Source organism: Mesoplodon densirostris, chromosome X (genome assembly GCF_025265405.1).
Source record: "Mesoplodon densirostris isolate mMesDen1 chromosome X, mMesDen1 primary haplotype, whole genome shotgun sequence".
In the NCBI taxonomy this organism is placed as follows: Eukaryota; Metazoa; Chordata; class Mammalia; order Artiodactyla; family Ziphiidae; genus Mesoplodon; species Mesoplodon densirostris.
This window is the reverse complement of record NC_082681.1, coordinates 109764663-109790646: the sequence shown is the minus strand read 5'-3', so window position 1 is coordinate 109790646 and position 25984 is coordinate 109764663. Positions and strand designations below refer to the sequence as shown.

General features: G+C 38.7%; 1 protein-coding gene across 3 annotated transcripts in view; it reads right to left on the bottom strand.

The window, feature by feature from the left end:
* The window catches only part of DMD (dystrophin), a 1698782-nt gene that overhangs the window by 335347 nt on the left and 1337451 nt on the right, over positions 1–25984 (bottom strand). For all 3 annotated transcript variants that reach the window (XM_060087208.1, XM_060087209.1, XM_060087210.1), the window contains 2 exons: positions 25199–25319; positions 24308–24576 (listed from right to left, as the gene is read on the bottom strand). In XM_060087208.1, the coding sequence (XP_059943191.1) occupies positions 24308–24576; positions 25199–25319 (390 nt within the window). The remainder of the gene's footprint in view (positions 1–24307; positions 24577–25198; positions 25320–25984) is intronic.

Here is a 25984-nt window from a genome sequence, read left to right as displayed (position 1 = left end):
GTGAATTATATATCAAAAAAATAAACAAAGAAAAACAAAAGAAACCGTTCTGACTGACCACACAGATGCAAAGAAATCATATCAGATGTTTTTATCTTTATTCGATTTCATGTCAGTGGAATGTCATAGGACTCATTCTGAAACTAAGAAAGTTTTCATAGGAATTGATAGTAAATATTATTCCATTTCCTTATAAATAAATACATGGATTAAAAGAATCATAGTAGGACTTCCCTGGTGGCGCAGTGGTTAATAATCCGCCTGCCAATGCAGGGGACATGGGTTCAAGCCCTGGTCTGGGAAGATCCCACATGCCATGGAGCAACTAAGACCGTGTGCCACAACTACTGAGCCTGCGCTCTGGAGCCCGCAAGCCACAACTACTGAGCCTGAGTGCATAGAGCTGGTGCTCAGCAACAAGAGAAGCCACCGCAACAAGAAGCCCATGCACCGCAACAAAGAGTAGCCCCCGCTCGCCGCAACTAGAGAAAGCCTGTGCGCAGCAACAAAGACCCGATGCAGCCAAAAATAAATAAATGAATAAATAAATTTTTAAAAAAGAATCATAGTAAGTGCCCATGGAGAGAGGCAGTTAAACTCCATAAATGTGAATTCGTATCTCTAAAAGGAAATGATCCATAATCACTCTGTTTTGCATAATAGAAAGGTTAGAAAACAGATTTCTTAAATGTCATTTGGGGAAACCTGGACAAGAACAATGATTACAAAAATGGAACCACTGTCTTCTGGGTAATAACATGAGTTTCTAGTAACCACAAGTAAATATCACATGAGTGGGAACTGTAAGTAGGAACCACCGCAGAGATGGCAGGATAGCCAGGCAGAATCTGACAATAGTGCAGATTAACCCTGTACACTAATCACTGCCTTCACTAGTGAGGCTCTCAGCTGTCGAGTTCAGTATCCATGTCAGTTAAGTCATATCTAGATTTCGGCTCCCCTTGGATTATATAATGTACATGGTTCAAGGGTCTCTTATTAGAGTATTCTGATTTTCACTTTCTTCCCCAAAGTCCTGGACACAGATTTTTAATCCTGCATCAATGTTTTGGAGGATGAAGGAGATTAAAAATAAGTTCCAGGGCTTCCCTGGTGGCGCAGTGGTTGAGAGTCCGCCTGCCGATGCAGGGGACACGGGTTCGTGCCCCGATCCCGGAAGATCCCACATGCCGCGGAGCGGCTGGGCCCGCGAGCCATGGCCGCGGAGCCTGTGTGTCCGGAGCCTGTGCTCCGCAACGGGAGAGGCCACAGCAGGGAGAGGCCCGCGTACAGCGAAAAAAAAAAAAAAAAAAAAAAAAAAGTTCCAGCATTCATGATTAATCACAACACTCAGTCTCCTTTCCCCTCTCCCCCCTCCCTCCCCCTCCTCCCCCCTAGCCACCCCCCACCCCAGCCCGCACACACACTCTGTCATGGGATTTTGTGGCTTCTGTTTTTTTTGCTTGTATCTACCAATTACAGTAGAAGTTCCCTTAACTGATATCCACTTAAGACTCATCAGATTAGCCAGTCTTCATCTGTCTGGGAAACATACTGACTGGTGCCTCTAACAACCTCTAAATAAGATGTTAGAGATACCTGTCAGTATGCATGGCGTTCAGCTCTCATTAGTTGACTTGTCAATGTGTGTACGTTCTCAAACCTGCTTTTGCCAACTAGTATTGCAATTACATAATTTAATGAAAAATTTCCTAAACCAAAGAAATATAAGTCTAAGAAGAAAATAAGTTATTATTTCTATAAAAATATGGTTAAATATTCCGGAAAATTGCTTTAAAAGAAAAAGAAGTATTAACTGAATTGGGTGTGGACAAGACAACTGTAAAAGAGTAGAAAAAGAACCTGAAAATTTTAGAAAGCTTCTGTATTCAGAATGCTTCTCATGTTTCCCAGTGGACTCTGTCTGCATTAAGGAAACCTGAACTGGAAATCAAAACGTCTTGTGTTATCAGTGTGATTTATGGAGAACTCTAATCAGAGAATTTACACTCAAAGAAAACACCTTCACACAACATTATTAGTGACTATTTTAGCATAGAATAAAATGTTTAAGACGTATTCTTTATGATTCTCTAATTTAACTGACTTTTTCAATTAACTGTTAAACTCTAGGCCTTAACTGAGTTGGAACAGAGAGCATCTATTTTAAATTTTGACTACCACGATTTTATTACCACTGCTACTGCTACTACTGTTATTATTAAGGGAGAAAAGCCATATGTTCTGTTTAACCTGAATGCCTAAGTCTCTGTTAAGATAAACGGAAGCTTTGATTAGGGGGAGGTCAGTTGCTAAAGAGAGAATTTGGTGCAGAGGTTCACTTTGGGGCGATAATTGTGATGGGCCCGAGCAGAAGTAAGAACTTGAGCCGGCTAGAAGTCACCGTGAGGGCACTAAGCACATGAGAATGGAGGAAAGGAGACAGCTGATGGTGGAAAAGAGAGGAAGAGAAATGACAAAGCGAGAGCGTGCCATGGACATCTATACACGACCAAACGTAAAATGGATAGCTAGTGGGAAGCAGCCGCATAGCACAGGGAGATCAGCTCGGTGCTTTGTGACCACCTAGAGGGGAGGGATAGGGAGGGTGGGAGGGAGACGCAAGAGGGAAGAGATATGGGGATATATGTATATGTATAGCTGATTCACTTTGTTATAAAGCAGAAACTAACACAACATTGTAAAGCAATTATACTCCAATAAAGGTGTTAAAAAAAAAAAAAAGGAGGCAGGAGAGTGTTTAAGTCATTCTTCACTTTGACATCTGACCTAGGTTCTGGTGGCAGCTCCATACCACCTGAGGATGGCTCACTGCTGTTAAGTTGTCAATGCCTAGAAGTGTACATAACAAGAAGCACGGTCCCCTAAACACTGAGTCACAGGACACACTATGTGAAGAGTGAATACAGGTACCATCTCATTTAAGTGGATGTAACATTGCGATTGACTGTATTTCAAATATTAGCACTTCTAATAATGCTAATTTAATTATTAATGCACATAGACATTTACATTTAAATTATTAAACACTAAACATAAAATGTCAAAAAGTAAGGCTGACTCTGAACAATATGATGTGCTATTTAAATACTACCAGAATTTCATTAGATTTTATTCTAGTTTGGAAGCAAAAAGTGAGAAAACATTCAAGGGAGCCATTATACTCTGGGTTTTCTTTGAATCACTTAAACATCTGGAATATGTTCACCATGAAAGAGCAAACCAAGTCTAATTTTATTATGACTGGTTTCATGCAGGCAGAATTTTCACTTCATTAAATGCTGTCTGACTATAAATATTAAAGTACCGATTTAGAATAATAATAAGTCTAATATGTCAAGTTTTCCTTTTTTATGATGTTTAATTGCTTGTCAGAACTTTGCTTCGATCTTTATGTAAAGATTTGTTCAAATATAGATTCAGAGGCTCAAGTCATCAACCACTTTGCAACAAAAGGAAGGAATTGTCTATTAACAAGGGAACATTATTTCTGAGGGAGCAATTTTGACTTGATAGTTAAGGACTATTCTGCAAGGCACAGAAGGTCAATTTGGAGCACTGGAAGAGGTAAGTTGAGGCACTTTGACTTTGGGGGCCTCCGTGAAGTAGGAAGCAACAGACCTGGCATATAATCAGTGTGCAATGAATATTCACTGAATGAAAACATGAATTAAGGGTAAGTGGGAACATTTGAATTAGTTGTGAGAGAGACTGTGAGAGGGAGGTGACCAAAGAAACAGTGTTGAGGGCTCATTTGAGGCTGAAGACCACGATTTTTTAGCAGAACCAATCTGCCCAATCTTCTCTTTCTCCAACAGTGTTCCATGCAAGCATGGAGAAAACAGTTGAACCAAGTTTGGGATTCTGTCAGATGGCTGTGGCACAAATACCTAGGGACAAGAGAGTTTAAATTTTAGCCAGAATGTGATTGCAAAACACAGCTAAACTGGATTCAGAGGGAAGTGAAGCAAGATGAGGCTTGTAGATGGAGAGAAAGTAGAGGGGTCAATGGTGGAGGTTCAGGACAAACCAAGAAAGGTCACAGCAAGATTAGCTGTACAAGCAAGCAAGAAGGAGAGGAGAGAGACTCCAGGATGCTTGAATTAGCTCTGCCATTTAGGAGTTTATTTATAAATTGTGTGATGTGATATATATATCACAGTTATATGTATATATATCTGATATATATATACACCACTTTATTTATATATTAATGGCGCTCCTGAGAATCTGAAACTCTTCCCTTCTTAATGATATCAAACACTGTTCCTGAAATCTTAACCTACTACTTGGTAGAGGTCCTATCTCACTTACCAGGAATTCAAAATTAGTCTGATCTGACAATGAAATGTCATTCTAGGGCTATATACACTGGGCAGAGAAATTTATGTTACAAATACTATCTAAGAAACGAAGTAGGGGCTAACTGCATTTGTCTCTACAATGAAACCTTGCTGAACAAAACTGAGCCAAAAGCCCTAAAAAAATAGCCTAAAAAGAGTGTTAGGAGAAGTCCCAGGATTCTTCACGCTGGGTTAGTAGCTGAGGAGGAAGAAATGGAAATCATGTCCTGCCAATCCAGGTCTTTGGTTCTGGTATTGAGGCTTCTACATGTGGCTCAGGGAAGGCTTCACAGAACTCAGTTACCCAGAACTGGGGGTAGGTACAGTCCAGCTATGTTCTGCAGCTTCTGCATTTCTGGATGGGTGTATCATCCTGATGGGAGTGAATGGCCACCACTGGAACCAGAAGAGTCAAGGACCATATCCTGCTTTGCCCAGAAGCTCAAAACCCTCCTGGAGCCTCTTAAATAGCTGGGGGCAATGAGCTACTCAAATGTGGTTGGACCAATAACAAAGAAACACAAGAGGAGATGTAGGCAAGGCTTTCATGAAATGCATCAGGCTTGGAGACTTCCATTGTTACCTCCTATTCTTGACTCTTTACTCTGGTTGGCTTCCCACCTGGTATAGTGCCCAGGATGTAGATCCAGCTTTTGTCTCAGATACCGACTGCCTTCGGGAAGCAGAGTCTGAGTGCTTTTAAGAGAAGAGTGAGAGAAGCAGGAGGTCAGGGCAGAAAAGCTAAGGAAGGATCTGGTCTCAGGTGGAAAACAGCATCAACCTGGTCCCATAGGAAGCTCTGGCGCACAAATTATACCATAAAATGTCCCACCTTAAGACAAAGAGGTTTGCCCTTTTCTATTCCAATGTCCAGCGGTTACTGGCCGCTAGCTTCCCCCTGGCAGTCTTAGAGGAGAAGGGGTGGTATGAGGTCCCAGGCAAGGGGCCTTCCTTTCGGCTGAGGAAGGTTTTCTGGAAAAGGGTGCAACTATGTGTCCTTATCAGCCAGCACTCAGAGTTGCTGTGTGATGAGTGTGCTGGGTGCCAATGGCATCCACTACATAGACTAACGTCATCCAATTCCCCAACTTCCTTTTACCCTTGGACTTTGGGTGTCACTTTTTTTTTTTTTCAAGAGACTTCTTATGTGAATTCTCATTGCTAACATTATGAGGCTATCCCTTCGACTTCCAACAAAACTGAGACAGTCCAACCCTTCCATAAGTTCTGCCAAATACTAAAGGATTGTGTGGAGCTAAGACACGGGAGGTAGTTTGCAGATTGAATGAGGACTTCCCCTCTGCCGTCAGGATCACTTTTGCCTCTGGTCGAGACATTCTTGACAATAAATTATGCCACTGAAACATGTATTCTCTTTTAATAGAAATGCGACTGCACTGCATTCCAGCATCAGTTTTTACTGTGGCAGCCTGAGGGCAAAATATTATGCTGTTTTTTTTTTTCACTGTCTTCCTTGCGTTCCGTTTGCAGGGCAATTCTTTTTTTTTTTTTTTTTTTTTTTTTTTTTGCGGTACGCGGGCCTCTCACTGTTGTGGCCTCTCCCGTTGCGGAGCACAGGCTCCGGACGCGCAGGCTCAGCGGCCATGGCTCACGGGCCCGGCCGCTCCGCGGCATGTGGGATCTTCCTGGACCGGGGCACGAACCCGTGTCCCCTGCATCGGCAGGCGGACTCTCAACCACTGCGCCACCAGGGAAGCCCCAGGGCAATTCTTGTACGTGCTCATATTTGGGCATGATCATTTTGGACGAGCAAACTGAATACGGACATAAATAATGAAGCAGATTCAGAACTAATGACCTAGATGTAGCATAATCAGGATGACTTGGGGTAGGTTAAATTAAAAACAAAGATTTTAGGAAAACAATATGAAGTTTGTAGGCATGAAAAAATCTAGCCCTTTTATTTCCCAAGCAATTATCAGTAATTATTTTAACTATGGTTTGCCCTCATGGTCACCACACTTCCAAACCTGTGGCACTAAAAGAATAGCAATTAACTGCTGCATTTTTTTCCATAAGGAATCCTCATATTTTTATGAAAAATGATCTCTAGTTTCTCTTCATATTATTGGAAAAGAGTGTGCACCCAAATACAAAAGCATAAATTCTTTTGTAACATCTTCTCATTTGCATCTATCATAATTCTTCATCTTTCAGGACATGGCTTCACTATGAAGCTTATAACTCCAATGCTCCTAAAGGCTGAATTATAGCTTAACCACACTTATAGTGTCTGTCTTCTTTCTTTTTTATGCATGTTCATTTTGCCTTCACAAATATAAATTGAAAATGAGGAACAGAACGGAATTGATCACAAAGGAAAGGTTTTTGCCTATAAGAACAAGTTGTAAACATTTGAGTTATTTTAATTTCCTTGGAAACTACTTTCTATAATCCTAATTCTGGTTGCTAATTATTTCTTTTTTATAGAAAAATGAAGCAAATAAACCAAACCAAAACAAAAACATTTCAAGCTTTCCAAAGCTTTCTAATGACACAATTAAAACAAATAAAAAAGGTAGCTCATGAGTGCTTTACAGAGGCTAAATGCAAAATATGCACAATTAAAATAAAAAGGTCTCTAATGAGTATAAATAAATCATTTAAGCAGACCACGTTCTTAGGCTGCCAAGGAAGCAGAAGAAATGCCGATATTTTCTTTCTGAGAAATTTTAATTATATGTGACAAAACATCAGGCAAAATGGCAGTTAATGAAATCTATTTACTTATTTAAAAATAAGTAATAATCCATAAACCATTAAAAACATCAACCACAAGGACACTGATAGTCAAATTCAGGAGTTATTTTAGATTAAGTTTTACATTTAACAGTTTTTTTGAATTTGCAAACATTTCTGTCAGTCTAAAATGGTCACGGTCTGTGCCCACATTTGCCACTACCAGTGCCCTGGCAAAGAGATGCGGTCTTGCTCTCACCTTTCCCTTCATGGCTCAAAACATCTGTCTAAGGCAGTGACTCTCAAACAACAGTATGCATCATAATCACATGGAGGGCTTGTTAACACAGAGGCTGCTGGGTCCCACTCCAGCATTTGTGACTCAGTAGATCCAGGGTGGGCCTGAGAATTTGGCACTTTTAACAAGAACTTAGAAGATGCTGCATCCCTAGAACTCCCCAAACTTATTCTTGACTTTGCATGCTGTTCTCTCAGCCTGGAGTTTTCCATTGGCACCCTCTGCCTAGCTGACTTGTATTCTGCTACTCAGATCTCAGTTCCTGTGACCATGAAAGACAGCCCATCCCTGGTGGCCCTATCTGAAGAAAGGTCCCCCGATTTTTCTCACTCTCAGAACCTTATTTTCCTTCTTAGCACTGATCGCAGTTCGTAAGTGCAGCTTATTTGCCTATTTATTAATTCATTATCTGTCCCTTCACAAGACCCGAACCTTTATTAAGGCAATTCGATATTATTTTTTTCCCTAGGGTATGCCTGTACCTAGTACATGATAATCCCTCAATAAATTTTATTAAAGAATAAACAGTCAAGAGAATTAGGCACTAATACTTTAGATCAATAGCTATTCTTGAATTGCTTCATAAACACAGTTTCCTACAGAAATCTGATGCCAAGTTCCTAACTGAAAGAAGAGAAACCTGCTTATTTCCTTCAGATTCTGTATCTGAATTCTTTGGATCTATTACTTGATTTATGTTGGAGCATACACTAATTTCTGAAGTATCTCTAACGCTCTGGGCAGGAATGTAACTTTCAAGTTTTTGGTACTAACCAGGGGGTTTTTATAAAAATGAAGCAAGTGGGAAAAAAAGGGGGAGTAATCTATTTAAGGAAAATATGTTCTTTTGGTAGTGATACACGTGGTGTAGCCTTCTGCAGGGCATTTTGGCAAGACGGAATAAAAGCTTTAAAAATTCTCATACAGGAAAAGATGAGAAGGCTACACAGCGGGGTCCCCATTTGGAGGTATACAGTGGCCTGGCCAAGGAGACAAGGGGACTGAAATCCAACCTGGGCTCCACTACTGAACTGGTGAACTCTGGCACGGGGCTGGAGATCTCTTCGATGAAAGAGGTACCTTTTTCTACTTTGCCCAAAGAGGCACTTGTAGGGAATGAGATTATAGATGCTGAAGGTGAGATTATGGATGATCTCTGTTTCTCTCTCCATCTCTCTCTCTCTGTCTCTCTCCTCCCTCTCTCATTTCTGGGGTTTTCCACTAAAGAAAAAGTTTATTTACAAATATTTTTCACGCATTTCTTGTGTAAAAAGGGGAGTGTAACATGGACACACCCGGGCTGTTGCAAAGATGAACGAGAAGGTTGGGTCTATTTCTCCTTCTTTTACTCCACCTGCAACCAATTAAGCATTGTGTCCCACAACGTGGGGAATACCAAGTCACACGAGCCCTGCTGAGTCTAACTCAGGGAGACGTGGCAAGGCAGAGGGTTATAAATTCATCCAAGAGAAAGCCACAGACTAAGACTGACTAAAATCCTTTCTCGGGTAGCTGAGTCTTTGGCACCAACTTCTAATATCACCCTGGGGTAAATCTGTCTTTCCTCACTCCTCTATCATGTAGCTTTGTAAGGGCTCCTTGAACTAGACATTGGGATGTAGGTACATGAAACATAAAGGAAGAAGCAGCATGGTGGAAGGAGGAAAGCTATTTGTTCAGAGCTTGGACAAATGGCAAGAGGTAGGAAACCTTAATGTCTTTGGGGAGGTGCAAATAGTCTTTAATAAGTTGAAGCATGAGGTACAGGGCAGTTGTGGAAGACAAAGCGTGGGCGTGTTCTTCGAGCAAGACTGTGGTGGGTTGGAATGAGCTGAGATTTGCAGCACAGTAATGAAGGTTTTTGCAAAGGGGAATGGCATACTGTCAACAATCCTTTTTGTTAGATTTTAACTACTACTCACTTGAAAACACTTGTTTTATATGCACTATGTACTATGTATACATCTACTATGCACTGGGAAAATGGAACTCTCAATGGGTTCACAATCATTAGTGGACAGAGACAATTTAGTGGGTTATTAAAAAACAATGTAATCATGCTATGAGAAGCTGTGTCGCAGGGCTTGAAAAGTGCAAAGAAGGCATGCTCAACTGGAAAATTTCAAGTCGAGGAGTGAGTGTAAGCTAGTGGCCATTTCAGAAAGGAGAACAATTGACAATAAGCGTTTGGAGATCCAGGCACAAAGTAACAGTTGCTAGCAACAGGATGGTGGCAAATGGGAGCAGGTTATCTGTAAAATAATTTTTAAAGGAAGAAAGCATTTTGCCCTGTGCTTTTATAGACGTTTACTTATTCACTCATTCCAAAAAAAATATTACTGAGTACCCATTATACGCCAGGGAATGTTCCAAGCACGAGGCATAAAGCAGTGCACAAAGTAGACCAAGTTCCTCTGATCCCACAGCTTAACTCTAAAGAACATAATTTCATTTAAATGATGACTGTTATTATAAAGGTTTATAAAGAAACAAATTCCAAGCCAAAATCTGTCAAAAGCTATAAAATGCAACATTTTTGACCCAGAAAATGGAGGACAGTGTATCGTGTTGTATATAGCAGTTCCCACGAGATTCTTTTTTTCCATTAAAACAAATTAGGCTACCTCTGCACGTAGGAATAATAATTAATAGAGGAATCTAGGGTTGTGAATTACCTATGCAATATACTATACCCAGTTTGCTTTAAACTGGACACATTTATTTTAGTTCTATGGGGAAGGTACTCACTACTGAAACAAAATGGATTTTTGCTCATTTGATTTTTCATTCAATATATTGTTATCAACTTAGAAATACTAAAGCGCAACTGAATCAGAGATGAATATAAATTTTCTAAGAGCTGAGATAGAAATAATTAAATGGAAGAGGGCTGAAAATGATTGTAAAATGCTCTTCTGTAATTTTTTAGTTTTACTTTCAGATTATTGTAGCTCCTGAATTTAATAAATGTTTTTAGTCTTTCTTTCTTACAAATGGAACAACATAGAAGAAAATATTCCACTACTTAATGTCAAATGAAACAAACATAAAATGGACTTTCTTCATTAAAATCTATGCAACAGCATGTTTAAAAATTAGATTGATAATTTTTTTATAATGGTTCATCTTCATTTCATCGTATTCCTAGGCTGAAAAGAAAGTCTTATGTATTTACTTCTAAGCATTGTTTCGCCTCCAGATATATTAGCGGTTATTATTTTTACCTCAACATATGTATGTGTGTGTGGAGTCAAGAGTTTACTTTGTTCTTCATTTTTTTCACCATACTTTGAGAAGTTTACTTTCAAGATATTCCTCTGATTTTTCTGATCACATCTTCAGGTAAGATCTAAATCCATATCCTGTTATGTTCTGCTATGACAACTGCTATCATGATAATGTCCACTTAAGTACATGTGAATGATGAATAAATTACTATGGACACAAGTGTGTCTAAGTATCAAGCTGTTAAATCAATGGACTCAAATGTTATTTCAAAAAAAATGAAGTCATTGGCCAAATCTACTTTTAAAAAAAGTGATTAGTATTCAACTAACAAAGATACCAGATTAAAAAAAAATTCTTTTTGCTCATAATTTCTTTCTTTCTTTCACATCTTTATTGGAATATAATTGCTTTACAATGTTGTGTTAGTTTCTGCTGTATAACAAAGTGAAACAGCTGTATGTGTATATATATCCCCATATCCCCTCCCTCTTGCGTCTCCCTCCCATTTTCCCATCCCACCCTTGTAGGTGGTCACAAAGCACTGAGCTGATCTCCCTGTGCTATGCGACTGCTTCCCACTATCTATTTTACATTTGGTAGTGTATATATGTCCATGCTACTCTTTCATTTCGTCCCAGCTTACCCTTCCCCCTCCCCGTGTCCTCAAGTCCATTCTCTACATCTGCATCTTTATTCCTGTCCTGCCCTAGGTTCTTCAGAACCATTTTTTTAAGATTCCATATATATGTGTTAGCATACGGTATTTGTTTTTCTCTTTCTGACTTACTTCACTCTGTAGGACAGACTCTAGGTCCATCCACCTCACTACAAATAACTCAATCTCGTTTCCCTTTATGGCTGAGTAATATGCCACTGTATATATGTGCCACATCTTCTTTATCCATTCATCTGTCGCTGGACACTTAGGTTGCTTCCATGTCCTGGCTTTTGTAAATAGTGCTGCAATGAACGTTGTGGTACATGACTCTTTTTGAATTATGGTTTTCTCAGGGTATATGCCCAGTAGTGGGACTGCTGGGTCATATGGTAATTCTATTTTTAGTTTTTTAAGGAACCTCCATAGTGTTCTCTGTAGTGGCTGTATCAATTTACATTCCCACCAACATGGAGAAAAGACAGCCTCTTCAATAAGTGGTGGTGGGAAAACTGGACAGCTACATGTAAAAGAATGAAATTAGAACACTTCCTAACACCATACACAAAAATAAACTCAAAATGGATTAAAGACCTAAATGTAAGATCAGACACTATAAAACTCTCAGAGGAAAACATAGGAAGAACACTCTTTGACATAGATCACAGCAAGATCCTTTTAGACCAACCTCCTAGAGAAATGGAAATAAAAACAAAAATAAACAAATGGGACCTAATGAAACTTAAAAGCTTTTGCACAGCAAAGGAAACCATAAACAAGACGAAAAGACAACCCTCAGAATGGGAGAAAATATTTGCAAACGAAGCAACTGACAAAGGATTAATCTCGAAAATATACAAGCAGCTCATGCAGCTCAATATCAAAAAAATCAAATAACCCAATCCAAAAATGGGCAGAAGACCTAAACAGACATTTCTCCAAAGAAGATATACAGATTGCCAACAAACACATGAAAGGATGCTCAACATCACTAATCATTAGAGAAATGTAAATCCAAACTACAACGAGGTATCACCTCACACCAGTCAGAATGGCCATCATCAAAAAATCTACAAACAATAAATGCTGGAGAGGGTGTGGAGAAAAGATACCAGAGTTTAACAGTAATAGATTTCTGTTTTCTTTTGCAAAAAAGGAGCGTGGGACTTCCCTGGCGGTCCAGTGGTTAAGACTCCGTGCTTCCACCGCAGGGGGCACGGGTTCAATCCCTGGTCCAGGAACTAAGATGCGATGCTACACATTGTGCAACGCGGCCAAAAAAAAAAAAAAAAGTGTGACTTAGTATCGTCAAAAATCTGTAGGAATGATGCTGTATTGATTATCTAAAGAGGAGTACTATTTCAGTTGAAAAAAGGGTTTAAAATCTTTTTTTTAAAAAACCCACAATCTTTTCACTAAGAATTCAAGGTTTTTTTTGAAAGTCAAGTGGGTCAGATTTCTTTAAGACCCATCTTGCACAGGACACTCAACCCCAACCTGCAGGCAATTTTTACACTGAGACAACCTTGTAAACATCTTCCTTTAACCTTGATAACAAAATGTCAGGGTGGTTCCAAAGGTAATATTTTATTCACTGTGTAAGTCAAAGCATCAATAGAACTTATGCTCATTTGTTTAGCTTATATTTCTTCTAACCTTATGCTTTTTTGATATACAAAATTCACCATTATATTGGATAACCCTTGTAGTATGGGGTTTGTGTAAGTTGAAAACAATGAACCATTCTTTTTTGGCTTTAGCCTTTCTCTGCTGGAAATACTGGAAGCCAAGGGCTAACTGACTAGTGGTGGGGGACGGAGGTGAAATGTTGTTGTATGTGGCCTACTTGACCTTGGGCAGACAAGGGCCTGAAACCACGGGGCAATTCAATGGGTATATTATTTAATGAGACCTAATAAGATTTAGGTTCACAGCAATGTACAGACTCCAAATTGGGTAAAAGCCTTTAAGAGTAGGAAAATAAGTAAATAAAATGAAACTCAGTGGTGGCTTGTCACTAGTTCCAAAAAACAAACCAATATATTGCTTACCCCTCATTTACTTCAGTTTCTATTTAATCAATATACTTTGGCATATATTGCTGATAAATTGACTTTATTCTCTTTGCTAACTTAATATGCCATGTTAAGATCATGATGATACAATTTGAATATTGATAGGGAAAAGTTCCAAATGAGCCCACTGAGTCTATAATAATGTGGCATCCCAGGGAACAAGACTTCTAAAAATAAGTGTTTTGAAATAGGACCAGCAGGCTCTTAACCATATGAAGAAAAAAACTTCACCATAAAAAATCAATTCTTTAAAAGGAGAAGAAATCTATCTTAGTGTTAGATTCTCCAGCCTCATTCTGGTTAGGAGAGTTTGACATTTCAGGGCTGAACACACCGTGGAAACTTAATAAATATTGAAGCTTACAAACAAAAACATAACAGTGATATGTGGACCAATTTTTGAAAACACTGAAAATCAATGTGCCCTTACCCTGCCTAATTCAGTTAACTCAATTATTTAATGTATACTTGAGTGGGTTTATACATAGCTATTTCATTTTTACATTAAACATTAATCAAATTACTTTCAATGTAAAATTTCCTTTATTTCCATCCCCCATCCCCCCAAGATTCCAGGATTTAAGGGGGAGCATTTGTTTTCAATATTGCTTGTTTAATGTTAAAGCATATTTTAACATATTTGTTGCTATTATATTTCACCCATAATTTTCATCACATATACCACTCACCCTATACCAAAACCATAAACTTTTTCACAGGCGTTTAATAGAGTGATTTTGCACCACCTTTGGGGGAAAAAAATCCCTCTTCCCCAATTACTGCACTTAAGACTATTTCCTACTTTCTCCCAGTCATTCTCCCAGTTTCACCCCATATCCATCTCCATTTCTACACACAAACATACACCCTCCCATCATGAACACAGAGCCTCAGTGGCTTGACAAGATAAATTAGAAAATGTAGCAATTCCTGAATAAGTTATCAGCTATTCACACCTAGCAAGCAGGTTTTAATTTTAAAAAGTTGAATAGTCTCAACTATTCTGAATGGCCTCAATTTCAGAAACTCTGTAAAGTTCTTGTTTATAATCAGTATGTCTGGCAGAAAATTATGGAATATTTTTAAATGTTATTGCTTTTATTGGTAAATATGATAACATTTAAACAAAGTGAATATTATGTGACTAAATATCTTAATTTTAAAGTATTAAGAGTGGGAAGGCAAGTTAAGTTCTAAGTCACGCGCAGGCTCAGCGGCCATGGCTCACGGCCCCAGCCGCTCCGCGGCATGTGGGATCTTCCCGGACCGGGGCACGAACCCACGTCCCCTGTATCGGCAGGTGGACTCTCAACCACTGCACCACCAGGGAAGCCCAAGTTCTAAGTCTTTTGAAGCAACTCAAAAATTGTATGAGTAGGGCTTGTGAGTAGTGTCTGATGTGACAGTCACTGCCACAGAAAATTCTTGACATTCTCAATGACTATGTCTGAATAACTAGAATCCTCAAATTGACAAATATGTGATCAATAGAGACACTTAGAGATTATATAACTATAAAGCCAAAATTGCTTAGAAAGCCATTTTCTTTACTAATAATCACCACTTTCTTAGACATTTCCATTAACTCTTCTCTTCTATTACCAAATCCAATAAGTACCTAGGAGGTAGGCTGGGCAGGGGGAGGGTAGATTTTTCACAAAGAAACAAAATTTTCGTCATTTCTAAAGAATTACTGCATGTGCAAGAACAAAACAGCATTTAAAGGGCCATGTTGAGACACGGAGCCTGAGTGGACTACTAGGTTCGCTTACTGGCTGTAGGGGACACTTCTCCTGGCCTGCACATCCATCCCCCAGCTGCTGTGATGGTCGCCTACTAATGTCTCACAGCTGCTTCTCTTCTTCACAAAGGCGATCTCTGCTGATAGGAGCCCCCTATCCCAGGAGGTAACACACACTCCTGGCCTGGGAGGTAACTCATGTCTCTACTGGTGGGCCACAGCCAGTGGTGCGCTGGAGCACAGTCCAGGAGTCAATTGTGTGTGTGTCTCTTCCCTTTGGTGAGGTCATGTTGGTAGCCTGAATCAGCCACGGTGTGGGTAATTACACCAAGACAATTGGAAAACACTACAAATCAGTGTTCACCTCAGAGCTAGAGGAAAAATGTTTACTAGCATACCGCTGGCCACAGCCAATGACTGGCTGGGGTATAAAAGACCAGCTCTGCTGTGTGGTTCATACTCCAGAGCTTTCTCCATTTGAATCAAGACACAAAGCTAGATTTTGCCTGAGATGGCATGCTTGCTTGGCTCTTTCATCTTCTTGTTATGCTTCCGTAACTCGCACACAGGCTTCTCCTGAAAGCAGACCGTCTATCAACCCTGTGCACTCAGACCCCTGTTCTCAGGGTCTGCTTCCAGGGAACCTGACCTATAACACCAGTTAAATCATTAGTTAAGTGACTGCGGCACAAAAGCCTCAAAGAATATATGTTCAAAATCACAAAGAGCTACAAGTCATGGACCTTTTGAATCACAATGATCAGATGAAAGCGCGAACGGTACATCTGAAATGGCAAGGATCTACTCGTTGTGTATGTGCACAGAAAAGAAAGAAGTTGTTGGAAAAAGATGGAGCCAGCACAAATTGGGCAGTTTTTCCTATCATGCTTCTCAAATTATGCTTTCATACCCATAGGTGAATACACTGGAGGATTCATTTTACTTAATATGTTGGAGAAAAACATCTTTATATTAAAACACAACAAATCCATTTTGGAGAAGACTACAAAATTGAAATGACATTTAAAAAATAAACATCAAAGAAAGCTCATGCTCGTGGGGAAAGGAGGTAAACAGGTGGAAGGGGAGGATATCCCGCTTCATCTCCTTGGCCATTAAGAGAACTGAAATAGCAAAGTTTGAGAAGCACTGCTTTTGGCAAGTACTGTTGATAGAAAAATCCATAGTAATTGTAAACTATAGCTAAAAATATTAGTTTAGTATGGAAAGATCTTTTTTGAAAAAGTTTACTTTTCTCAGGACCCATTAAAATAAGAGTTACATTACTACCATAGGCACATCTGTTCCCATAATACTCAGAAAATTGGTTAACCAAGAACAATTACTCAATGCCATGGCTTAACTTAGTTAAGGTAAGATTGCATAACGCATAATATTGCTGTCAATGTTAGCTGTGTAATTCTAAAAACTGTAATCGCCAAGTATGACGGGAACACAATAGGCGCCCACTCCTTGGGCTATCTGTTCTTAAATCATTCCTTGTTGTACTTCTGGTAGGAGAGTAACATAATTGTGAAGTTTAAACTTGTTGCAACTTTGGTAGATGTCAAAGGAGAATGAAAATACATACTGATTCCATATATATGCGTTAACGTATGATATTTGTTTTTCTCTTTCTGACTTAACGTCACTCTGTATGACAGTCTCTAGGTCCATCACCTCACTACAAATAACTCGATTTCGTTTCTTTTTATGGCGGAGTAATATTCCATTGTATATATGTGCCACATGTTCTTTATCCATTCAACTGTTGACGGACACTTAGGTTGCTTCCATGTCCTGTACAACAGAAACTAACACAGCACTGTGAAGGAATTATACTCCAATAAAGATGAATTTAAAAAACTACATACTGACTGTGTGCTCCCATCTTCTAAAAGATTATAAACTTTTCTAAGGAAATATGGAATTTCAGTTAAATAACTCACATTTTAAAACTGTTTCTAGTTAATGTGTTACAGACACCCATACCTACAAGCTAATACAAATTCTTGCTTTCTCAGCTTGGTGCTAAGTAATAATACTCTCAGGAAAACTAAGATGCCATTAATATAACTCCCAATACGATTTTATTCATGAAATAAACATTCACACTCTGTAATGAGATCAGATTTCTCAGGGTATAGGTTTTAACCATATCATAGATGAAGGAATGATTGAGTTTTTAGATCTGTTAATGCTGATACTGTATGACTTAAGTTTTTGTTTTGAATAGACTTTTATCACCCAAGACTCTTGAGGAATACTGTTTATAATCACTACCAGCCACAAACAAAGCTTCTGGAATAAATCCACAGTAAACAGGATTGGCATATTAAAGGATCAGTTTTTGACATGGTTGTTTTCAAATAGAAGGAAGGGTGATATTCTCTGGAGGAATTTTTATTATCTAATTAAATATTGCTTTAGTAGAATAATGTCAGATGAACTCATTAGCTGAACATTCTGATTAGCCATGTTCTCCTAAATATTCCATGACCAGAAGAGGAGCTGTACAACTCTGCTTTAATGCAGTAACAGTGGTAACCAATTCTAGCTCCTTCTTTTATCCATCAAAGGAATACAAAGAAGTCCAAATTAAAATAAGTTCAGTAATAAAAGGAACACGGGCGTTTTCCTACTGTTCTAAAGCCTCTTCCTATCTTGAAGCAAAGTTCATTCAGTAATTATCTTATTTATGAAACTAAGAGCAGAGGATGTTTCTCTTATTAAATAAATGGCTTTGTGCTTTGAATGTGGAGGGCATCTCAGAACAGTTAAAAAGAAAGCAGTGTTGAATGTCATCAACTTATTTCCTCCCACCCACGGTTTTAAATCATTTGCTTGGTTCCAATGTATACTACACTTACATAAGTTGCTTATGAAGAGCCAAATTAACAGTCTTTGCAATTGTTTTCCTTGGAATTTGGAGAGCTGACAAATGAATTAGTAGAAAATGGCAATTCTACATGAATTAGCTTTTAAGTCTCCCTAAGAGGCTGATGCAGAACTTAATAAGAGACTTATTAGGAGAAGTAGGACAACTTAATTCAGATTGATTATAGACTTCGGTGAAGACAGCTGGGGTTCAAATGAAACTGAAAAAGAACTTATATGCACTTCAAAGTATGCTAAGCAGATGTCTGAAACAATTACTCTGCGCTGCCTTTTCAGAAGTTTCAAAGGCAGGATGGGAATAGCATGGTAAACGAAGGCTCTGTTTGCCTAAATCGAGGTAGGGGCTTTAAAAACACACACAGCACTATCTAAAGTCAGATGCCTTGGGTAAGGAACGTGATTTGACATTGCTACCCTAAGTAACTTGCTTTTAACTTTATAAACAAAGCAGGAAATGACAGAGAATACATGGGAACTAAGTAATAAGCTCTCCTGGCAACACTAACTTACACTTAGTTTTACATCGGACAAATAATTTGGTTAGGAAATTTAAGATGGTTAATTCCTACTTTAGTTTCTAAGCTCTAGTAAGGCCAACAATGACCATTCTATTAAAAAATAAATACTATACTTTTGAAGTATATAAGTGAGAGTTACTATAATATGCCTTCTTATAGATATATTCCCAGATATTAAAGGCCAAATCCTATGCTTTAAAACATCGCAATTGTATGCTTTGAAAACTAGATAAAACCTTAGTTACTCCATAGGACAGGCATCAGTTCCATTTTTAACCCAGATTTATAAAGGATTATATCTTTTTTGTTTGTGTTTTCTTCTCCATCAAAGGCTTACATAGCACACATAGCATTCGTATAAAAACAATAACAAAAGCCTCCACAGAGCAATTCATTTGTAGCCAATAACAATTAACAAAATATTACTAAGCTTTCCTTTTCCTACTACAGGTAGTATACCTTATTCCTTGTGGAGATATCAATCCTTTATTCAGAGTGGGGAGAGTTTACATATTTTGAATCATTATAAGGGCTGCTCTGTGATGGTTCTAACCATGCATCCCCTATCCCTGTTGTGACCACCTAGAGGGGTGGGATAGGGAGGGTGGGAGGGAGGGAGACGCAAGAGGGAAGAGAGGTGGGAACATATGTATATGTATAACTGATTCACATTGTTACAAAGCAGAAACTAGCACACCATTGTAAAGCAATTATACTCCAATAAAGATGTAAAAAAAGAAAGAAAGGATTATAAACTTTATCTATAAAACTCATATATAAGAAAGGATTTAAGGTCAACTCATATAAATGACAAATATAACAAAATTGATAAAATAATAATAAAATATTAGAGCCAGGGTTAAGATGAGAAAAACAGTAAGGGAAGATATAGTTAACGTGAACATGGCTGAAAGCTTCCGGCTTCCGAAAGTGAATATGAAGTTCTAGTATGTTACATCACATTTCACATTACCTATCAGGAGGAAACATACTTGGTTTTCTCAATGTCAAATTCTGAGATAGCATTTCTTTGACAAATTTCTCAGATAAACCAAGCCACAGGTAGTCTGAAGAGAAGCATTTGCCAGTTTTCTTCTTACATTTTTAGATGTGAATATTGAATATTAAGTCAGTCAGGATGGCATGGCGGCTTCATCATCATAGTCCCTCTTCTATTACACACATCACTACATTATTCTCAATTATAATTCCAAAAAGGTCTAATTAAAATATTTTGTTGTAAGAACTTTAAGGAAAAACTCACAGAGTCCCTGTCCTTGACTTTTCGTAGTAAAAAGTGTAAGTTGAAAGTCTTATTAAAAAATAAAACAGGGGGCTTCCCTGGTGGCGCAGTGGTTGAGACTCTGCCTGCTAATGCAGGGGACACGGGTTCGAGCCCTGGTCTGGCAGGATTCCACATGCCGCGGAGCAACTGGGCCCGTGAGCCACAACTACTGAGCCTGCGCGTCTGGAGCCTGTGCTCCACAACAAGAGAGGCCACGATGGTGAGAGGCCCGCGCACTGCGATGAGGAGTGGTCCCCGCTTGCCGCAACTGGAGAAAGCCCTCGCGCAGAAACGAAGACCCAACACAGCCAAAAATAAATAAATAAATAAATAATTAATTAAAAATGAATATCTGCTAAAAAAAATAAAAATAAAAAAAATAAAACAAAACCGTAAAATGCATAACTACATAAATGTGACAAATTTGCATATCCCAAGATGGCAGCCTGGGAGATCCTAATCATGGTGTGTGAAAAACTGTGTTTCAAGTCAATTGGCAAACTAAGGGCAGTGAAATGTTTCCGGCTCAAGAATGATGTAGCAATCTGTGTTAAGAAACCATGGTAGATTAGAACAAAGAGACAACTGGGGAAAACAACAACTCACATGAACTTTTTCACACAGGAATTGTTCTTAAGAACAAAAATGTCATATGTAGACTTTACTTGCAAAAGTTGTTCTACTTTATTAAGACCTGCATATGTTCCACTTATAGATCTATGTAGAACACTTAGTGATTCCAGCAGTTATTCTCATTCCCCATTACTACAAGGAAAGTAAGAACATTTGTATAGTCACATAAGCATTGGTGTTATTTCCAGTAAAGTGAGAAATCATGATTCTGCCCTTAAAATATTTGATAAGCAGTATGAATCATGAATTTTAAAAATAAAGAGGCATTTAAAATTTAAATTTTATTCTAGTGGTTATTCCTATGAAGCCATATTTGGAAGGGTGAGATTCACTTAGTGAGCTGAATAGTCAATATTAACATTATGTTCCTTTCTCTTGATTTTTTTATGTACACTGTCCTAAAGATGATTACTAGTAATAACGCCATATCCATAGTGTCCCAGGACTTAGTTGTTGTTTTATCCATTCTCCAAATCCAAAAGCCGCATTTGCTAATGAAATGATGTAATGCTAAATCCCACAGAAACACACATTCCATAGTTACTTAAATAACAACTTCTTTAACAAATGAGATCCGAATGGAGGTGGATATTATGAGACAGTCACTGGGGTGATGAAAACAAACTGAGACGGGTATATAAAATGTTCTTCTGGCTACCTGCCTAGCTATCCGTTTGGAGTTCCCTACAGCGTGGAGCCTCTGAGGGCTTAAATTGCTGAGTAGAAAAATGGGAATAGTGGTTTTCAGTACTCTTCTACTTCTTTTCAAAGTAAGTTTTAATAGAATTCACTCCTTATAAACTACCAACACGAAAGTTTCAGAGTTTCAAATCTGGTACCATTGAGACGCAACAGAAAAAAGATGGGTTTTCATTTCCAATGCAAAATGAAGAGGAACTACTGAAGGGAAATAAATATATATGAATTCATATAATCTACAGTTTTAAGATCTGCGTAAAATATTTGTACAATACTGGTTCAGAAACCAAAATAATCACATCTATTATGGCCAGTACACACACTCTTTTTTTTTTTTTTTTTTAATAATTTTGGTCGCACCCCACAGTATGTGGGATCTTAGGTCTCCGACCAGGGATGGAACCTGTTCCCCCTGCACTGGAAGGCAGAGTCTTAACCACTGGACCACCGGGGAAGTCCCATAAGCTCTTTTTAAACAAACATTTAATGTACATATGTTTTTTTATTATTGGGATCAGAATGAGGAGTCTTACCAATTAGGATATATGGGAAGTGAAATTCGTCTTAGGATCAAGAACAGATGAGAGAGGGGAACTGAAAAGAAGACTGCAAATAGGGTTGGGTAAGGGCCAGTTGATATTTGAGATGCTCTGCTTTTAGTTAGTTTTTGTTATTAAGTCATGCTGTATACATTCTCCATCCATATTCATTATCCTGCTAATGCTCCTGTGTGATAGATATGGCTCAGAATGAATCCTTTATGTCTGCTCTAAAGCCTAGACATTCAGCCACTTGATTTATTAACTAATTTACTTCCTTTGGCACATTCTTTTAAGCTTATTTGCCATTTGGGGGAAAATTTTTAAGAATTTAGTTCCTATATTTTTGGATAAAATTCAGTATTTTTAATGCTGAATAGGTAATACATTTCAAAACATTAATTTTTATGTACACAGAAATGTTAACCATTGCTTTAAATATTAGACATGGGGTCATAGAATGTTGGCGAAGATATTTTGGAAGTTATAGCCAAATTTTTAATCTCCTTTTAAATCTTCACCTACTATTATAATGAAGAGCTTTTCAATTCAACATTAGACTGTAGGCCTCATGAGGACAAAGACCGAGTCTGTTTCATTTATAACTACGTGTATAGCACATTTTACAGTAGCTCACAAACAACTGCTGAGTGAAGGAATAAAGAAGCTGAATCGGATTCCTTATATGTTGCTGGCACTGCGCTAGGAACTGTGAATTCAAAGATGTACAGCATGATCCTTGCTCTTAGAAGCCTCACTTACTTTCTACGGAAGAAAAAAAATACATAAGTGACTTGCCACAATATATGTGAAGCTTAAGTGTGACAGTTTAAGCATGTGTGGTGACCTATGAAAGCACTGAACGAAGGGCAGTTGCTTCTGCTTTGTGGGAGGTGGAAGACAGGGAAAACTCTAAGGACAGATGCCATCTGAGCTGGGCCTTGAGGGCTGAGTGGAAGTGCACCAGTCAGATAAGGTGGGCTGATCCAGGCACAGAGAAGAACATATGCAAAGGCAGAGAGTTATGAAAAAAGATGGCATATTTGGGTAAAGGGGGGTGTGGTCAGTGTGTCCTGAATGGCCTAGAGGACAGGAGCAACAGTCAGAAATTTAAGCCAGGGCTAGGAAGAAACAGAGCCACCTGCCCTCTGCATTCACTGGACTTCATCGTCAGGCAGGCAGTTTCCTGCTAAGAGTTTGGATTAGAGTTGGGAAAGAATGGAAATACAGAAATATCAATAAAGAAACTGTTCATTCATTCATTCACTAACCAAATATTTAAAGTGCAGTGTTTGTCATATGCCAGCTACACTGACTGGGGAATGGGATTTAAGGATGTATAATAAAACAACCTGACTAACAGATGCTGGGGACTAGAACAGGACGTTGGTTGAAAAGAGGAGAGAAAATATAAAGGAGATATTCTGAGGTAAAATGAGCAATCAAGTGCAGTCAATGAAAATGTAGAAGGATTTAAGTAAGGATGGACCTCAAGGTTCTAGCCTGAGCAACTCGTTGGATTATGATCCATTAACTGAAATAGGAAACACAGAAGAAAGGGCAGGTAAAAAGGGATATCGGTAGGGGAATGGGTAAACAGGAGAACAAATGGACTTGCTTTCAGAATGGCTGCATTTCAATTCTAATGGCATATGGGTTAGCAGGTCAGAAAAGAGATTCGGACTAGAAATTTAGATTTGTTACCATCCATGCCATTTCAAACGGGGAGCATTTATACCATAAGAAGAGAACTGAGCTAAGGTATTTATAGGATAAAAAGGGAACTGAGCTAAGGTTAGAAACTTGGGCATACCAACATCTGAAGGGTGGGGAGAGTTTCAGAACTGAGGAAAATAAAGGAAGAAGAAGAATGTGGATGAAACAGTGTCATGAAAGCCGAGGGAGAAGAGACCTTCCAGAATGAGGGGGCTGGTAAACATGCCAAATGCAGGTGAGGATTTCACTTCTTCTGCATTTGGATCTTGGAGGACTTTTGTTAGTTTTGACACTAGATAAATAGACAAAATATGTTTCAAGTTGCTGGTTTTCAAAATGATACTCCTAAATATGTATACTTTTTCTTTATAAATACATTTATCATCTTTGTGCCATAAGGGAATTTAATTTTGGTCTCGTGGACAGTATTCCAAATATAGAGTGATATTTCCTAATATGTGCAGTGGACTAATCCAACTCAAAATGCTATTATACACATTGCCGCAGCATTACTGGTCTCAGCTCACAGCACCATAACTCACCCAAGTCATATAATTCAGTTGGCAAAAAGGCCAAGACCTCGACTCCTGGCTCTTGATTAAATGTTGTATTTTTCCCTACTGTGATACTGAGAACCACAAATACACACACACACACACATGTAAATCAGACAACTTTAGTACACTTAAGTTAACTCCCTGATAGCAAAATCAACATGATTCTTTTGCCCTGTAACTTCTTAATATTTCATTTTGTATTATTGAAGACGGACATGATTAGATCACTATCTTCTCTTAGAGAAAATACCATGTGCCAGAAGACTTTGAATTCGTGAAAGATTTCGAATGCTTAAGGGCCCTATTTTTAACTTTGTGAGAAGAAAATACTGCAGATGAGTTCCGATTAGAACCTGTTTTGAATCTCTCAAAGGGCCCTGAAGCCAAGCAGTAGACGGTACCTTGACTTTCTCGAGGTGGTCTTGGAGGGAGTCAATGAGGAGATCGCCCACGGGCTGCCACGATCCCTTGATCACTTCAGCTTGGCGCAGTTTGAGGTCCAGCTCATCCGTTGCCTCCTGAAGTTCCTGGAGTCTTTCGAGGGCCTCATCTATTTTTCTCTGCCAGTCAGCTGAGTGCAGGTTCAATTTTTCCCACTCAGTGTTGACCTCCTCCGCCTGCTTTCGTAGGAGCCGTGTGACATTCTGGGCTTTCTCCTCAGGAGGCAGCTCTAAATTGGTAATACAACAAGGTTTTAGGCCACATTCATTTTCGTGTTAAAAAAAAAAAAACATTGTTGAAAAGGTCATATTGGAAAAAAGAAAGAGTACACTTTAACAAGAGGCCAACCTACTGATTAATGGCTCTTTATACCTTGGCATACATTTTGATATAGTTTAGCACATCTGAAGTCGTGTCTTCCTGAGTAAATCTGTTCCACTTTATATCAATCAGATAATCCAAGATTCATTTAAGCTACTGAGTAGAAAAATGTTAGGATGCACACCACAAGCTCTAATTTACTTCAGGCAGGCTCCTAAATTGAAAATTAGCTTGTAGTCTTTGTGACAATAAACTTCCTCCTCACAGATTATCTCTTTTATTATTTTCTAAATGTTTCAATAATTGATCACTAATCTCTTTTAATGTTTATTTATGAATGTGCAAACAGATTTATGCATGCTGCTTTATGATTCCTTTTTCTTTTTCAACATCAAGGTTTAAGTTGAATTGATTCTGTTTAACCTAGAAAATATGAGAGCTATCCAGACACTGCCAGCAAGAACGGATGGGTCATTCTGTCACCACTGATCCTTCTATCAATATGTTATTACAGTTCCACATTCAATTACCTCTGGGCTCCTGGTAGAGTTTCTCTAGTCCTTCCAAAGGCTGCTCTGTCAGAAATATTCGCACAGTCTCAAGAGTACTCATGATTACAGGTTCTTTCGTTTTCAATTCCCTCTTGAAGGCCTGTGAAATGAGATGAAAAGAAATGCTTATGTGGCTTGTGGCATTCTTCTCAAAATTAATCCTGGGTGCTCAGAGCTTGGTTATGAAATTCCCAGGTCCATTTCTATCTCCTTTATTTATAAACAGACAGTCATAAAATAATAAAGAAGGCTCGACAGATCTTTCTTTTAATCAGGAAAACACTGTGTTTGTAAAACTATTCTGGAGAGGATAGGGGAGCTTTCAAGATATGTTAACGTCCTTTAATTAAGATGAGTGATTTATTTATATAACTTGACTACCAAACTTGAAATCTGGAGCTAAAGTTGTAAGATATATATTGCAAAACCCTAGCAGGGGGCTTCCCTGGTGGCACAGTGGTTAAGAATCCGCCTGCCAATGCAGGGGACATGGGTTCGAGCTCTGGTACGGGAAGATCCCACATGCCACGGAGCAACTAAGCCCGTGCGCCACAACTACTGAGCCCATGTGCCACAACTACTGAAGCCCATGTGACTACAGCCCATGCTCCGCAACAAGAGAAGCCACCACAATGAGAAGCCCACGCACCGCAACAAAGGGTAGCCCCCGCTCGCCACAACTAAAGAAAGCCCGCACGCAGCAATGAAGACCAAAAAAAAAAAAAAACCCTAGCAGGGCTAATGAAACTTACACACACCCAAAAG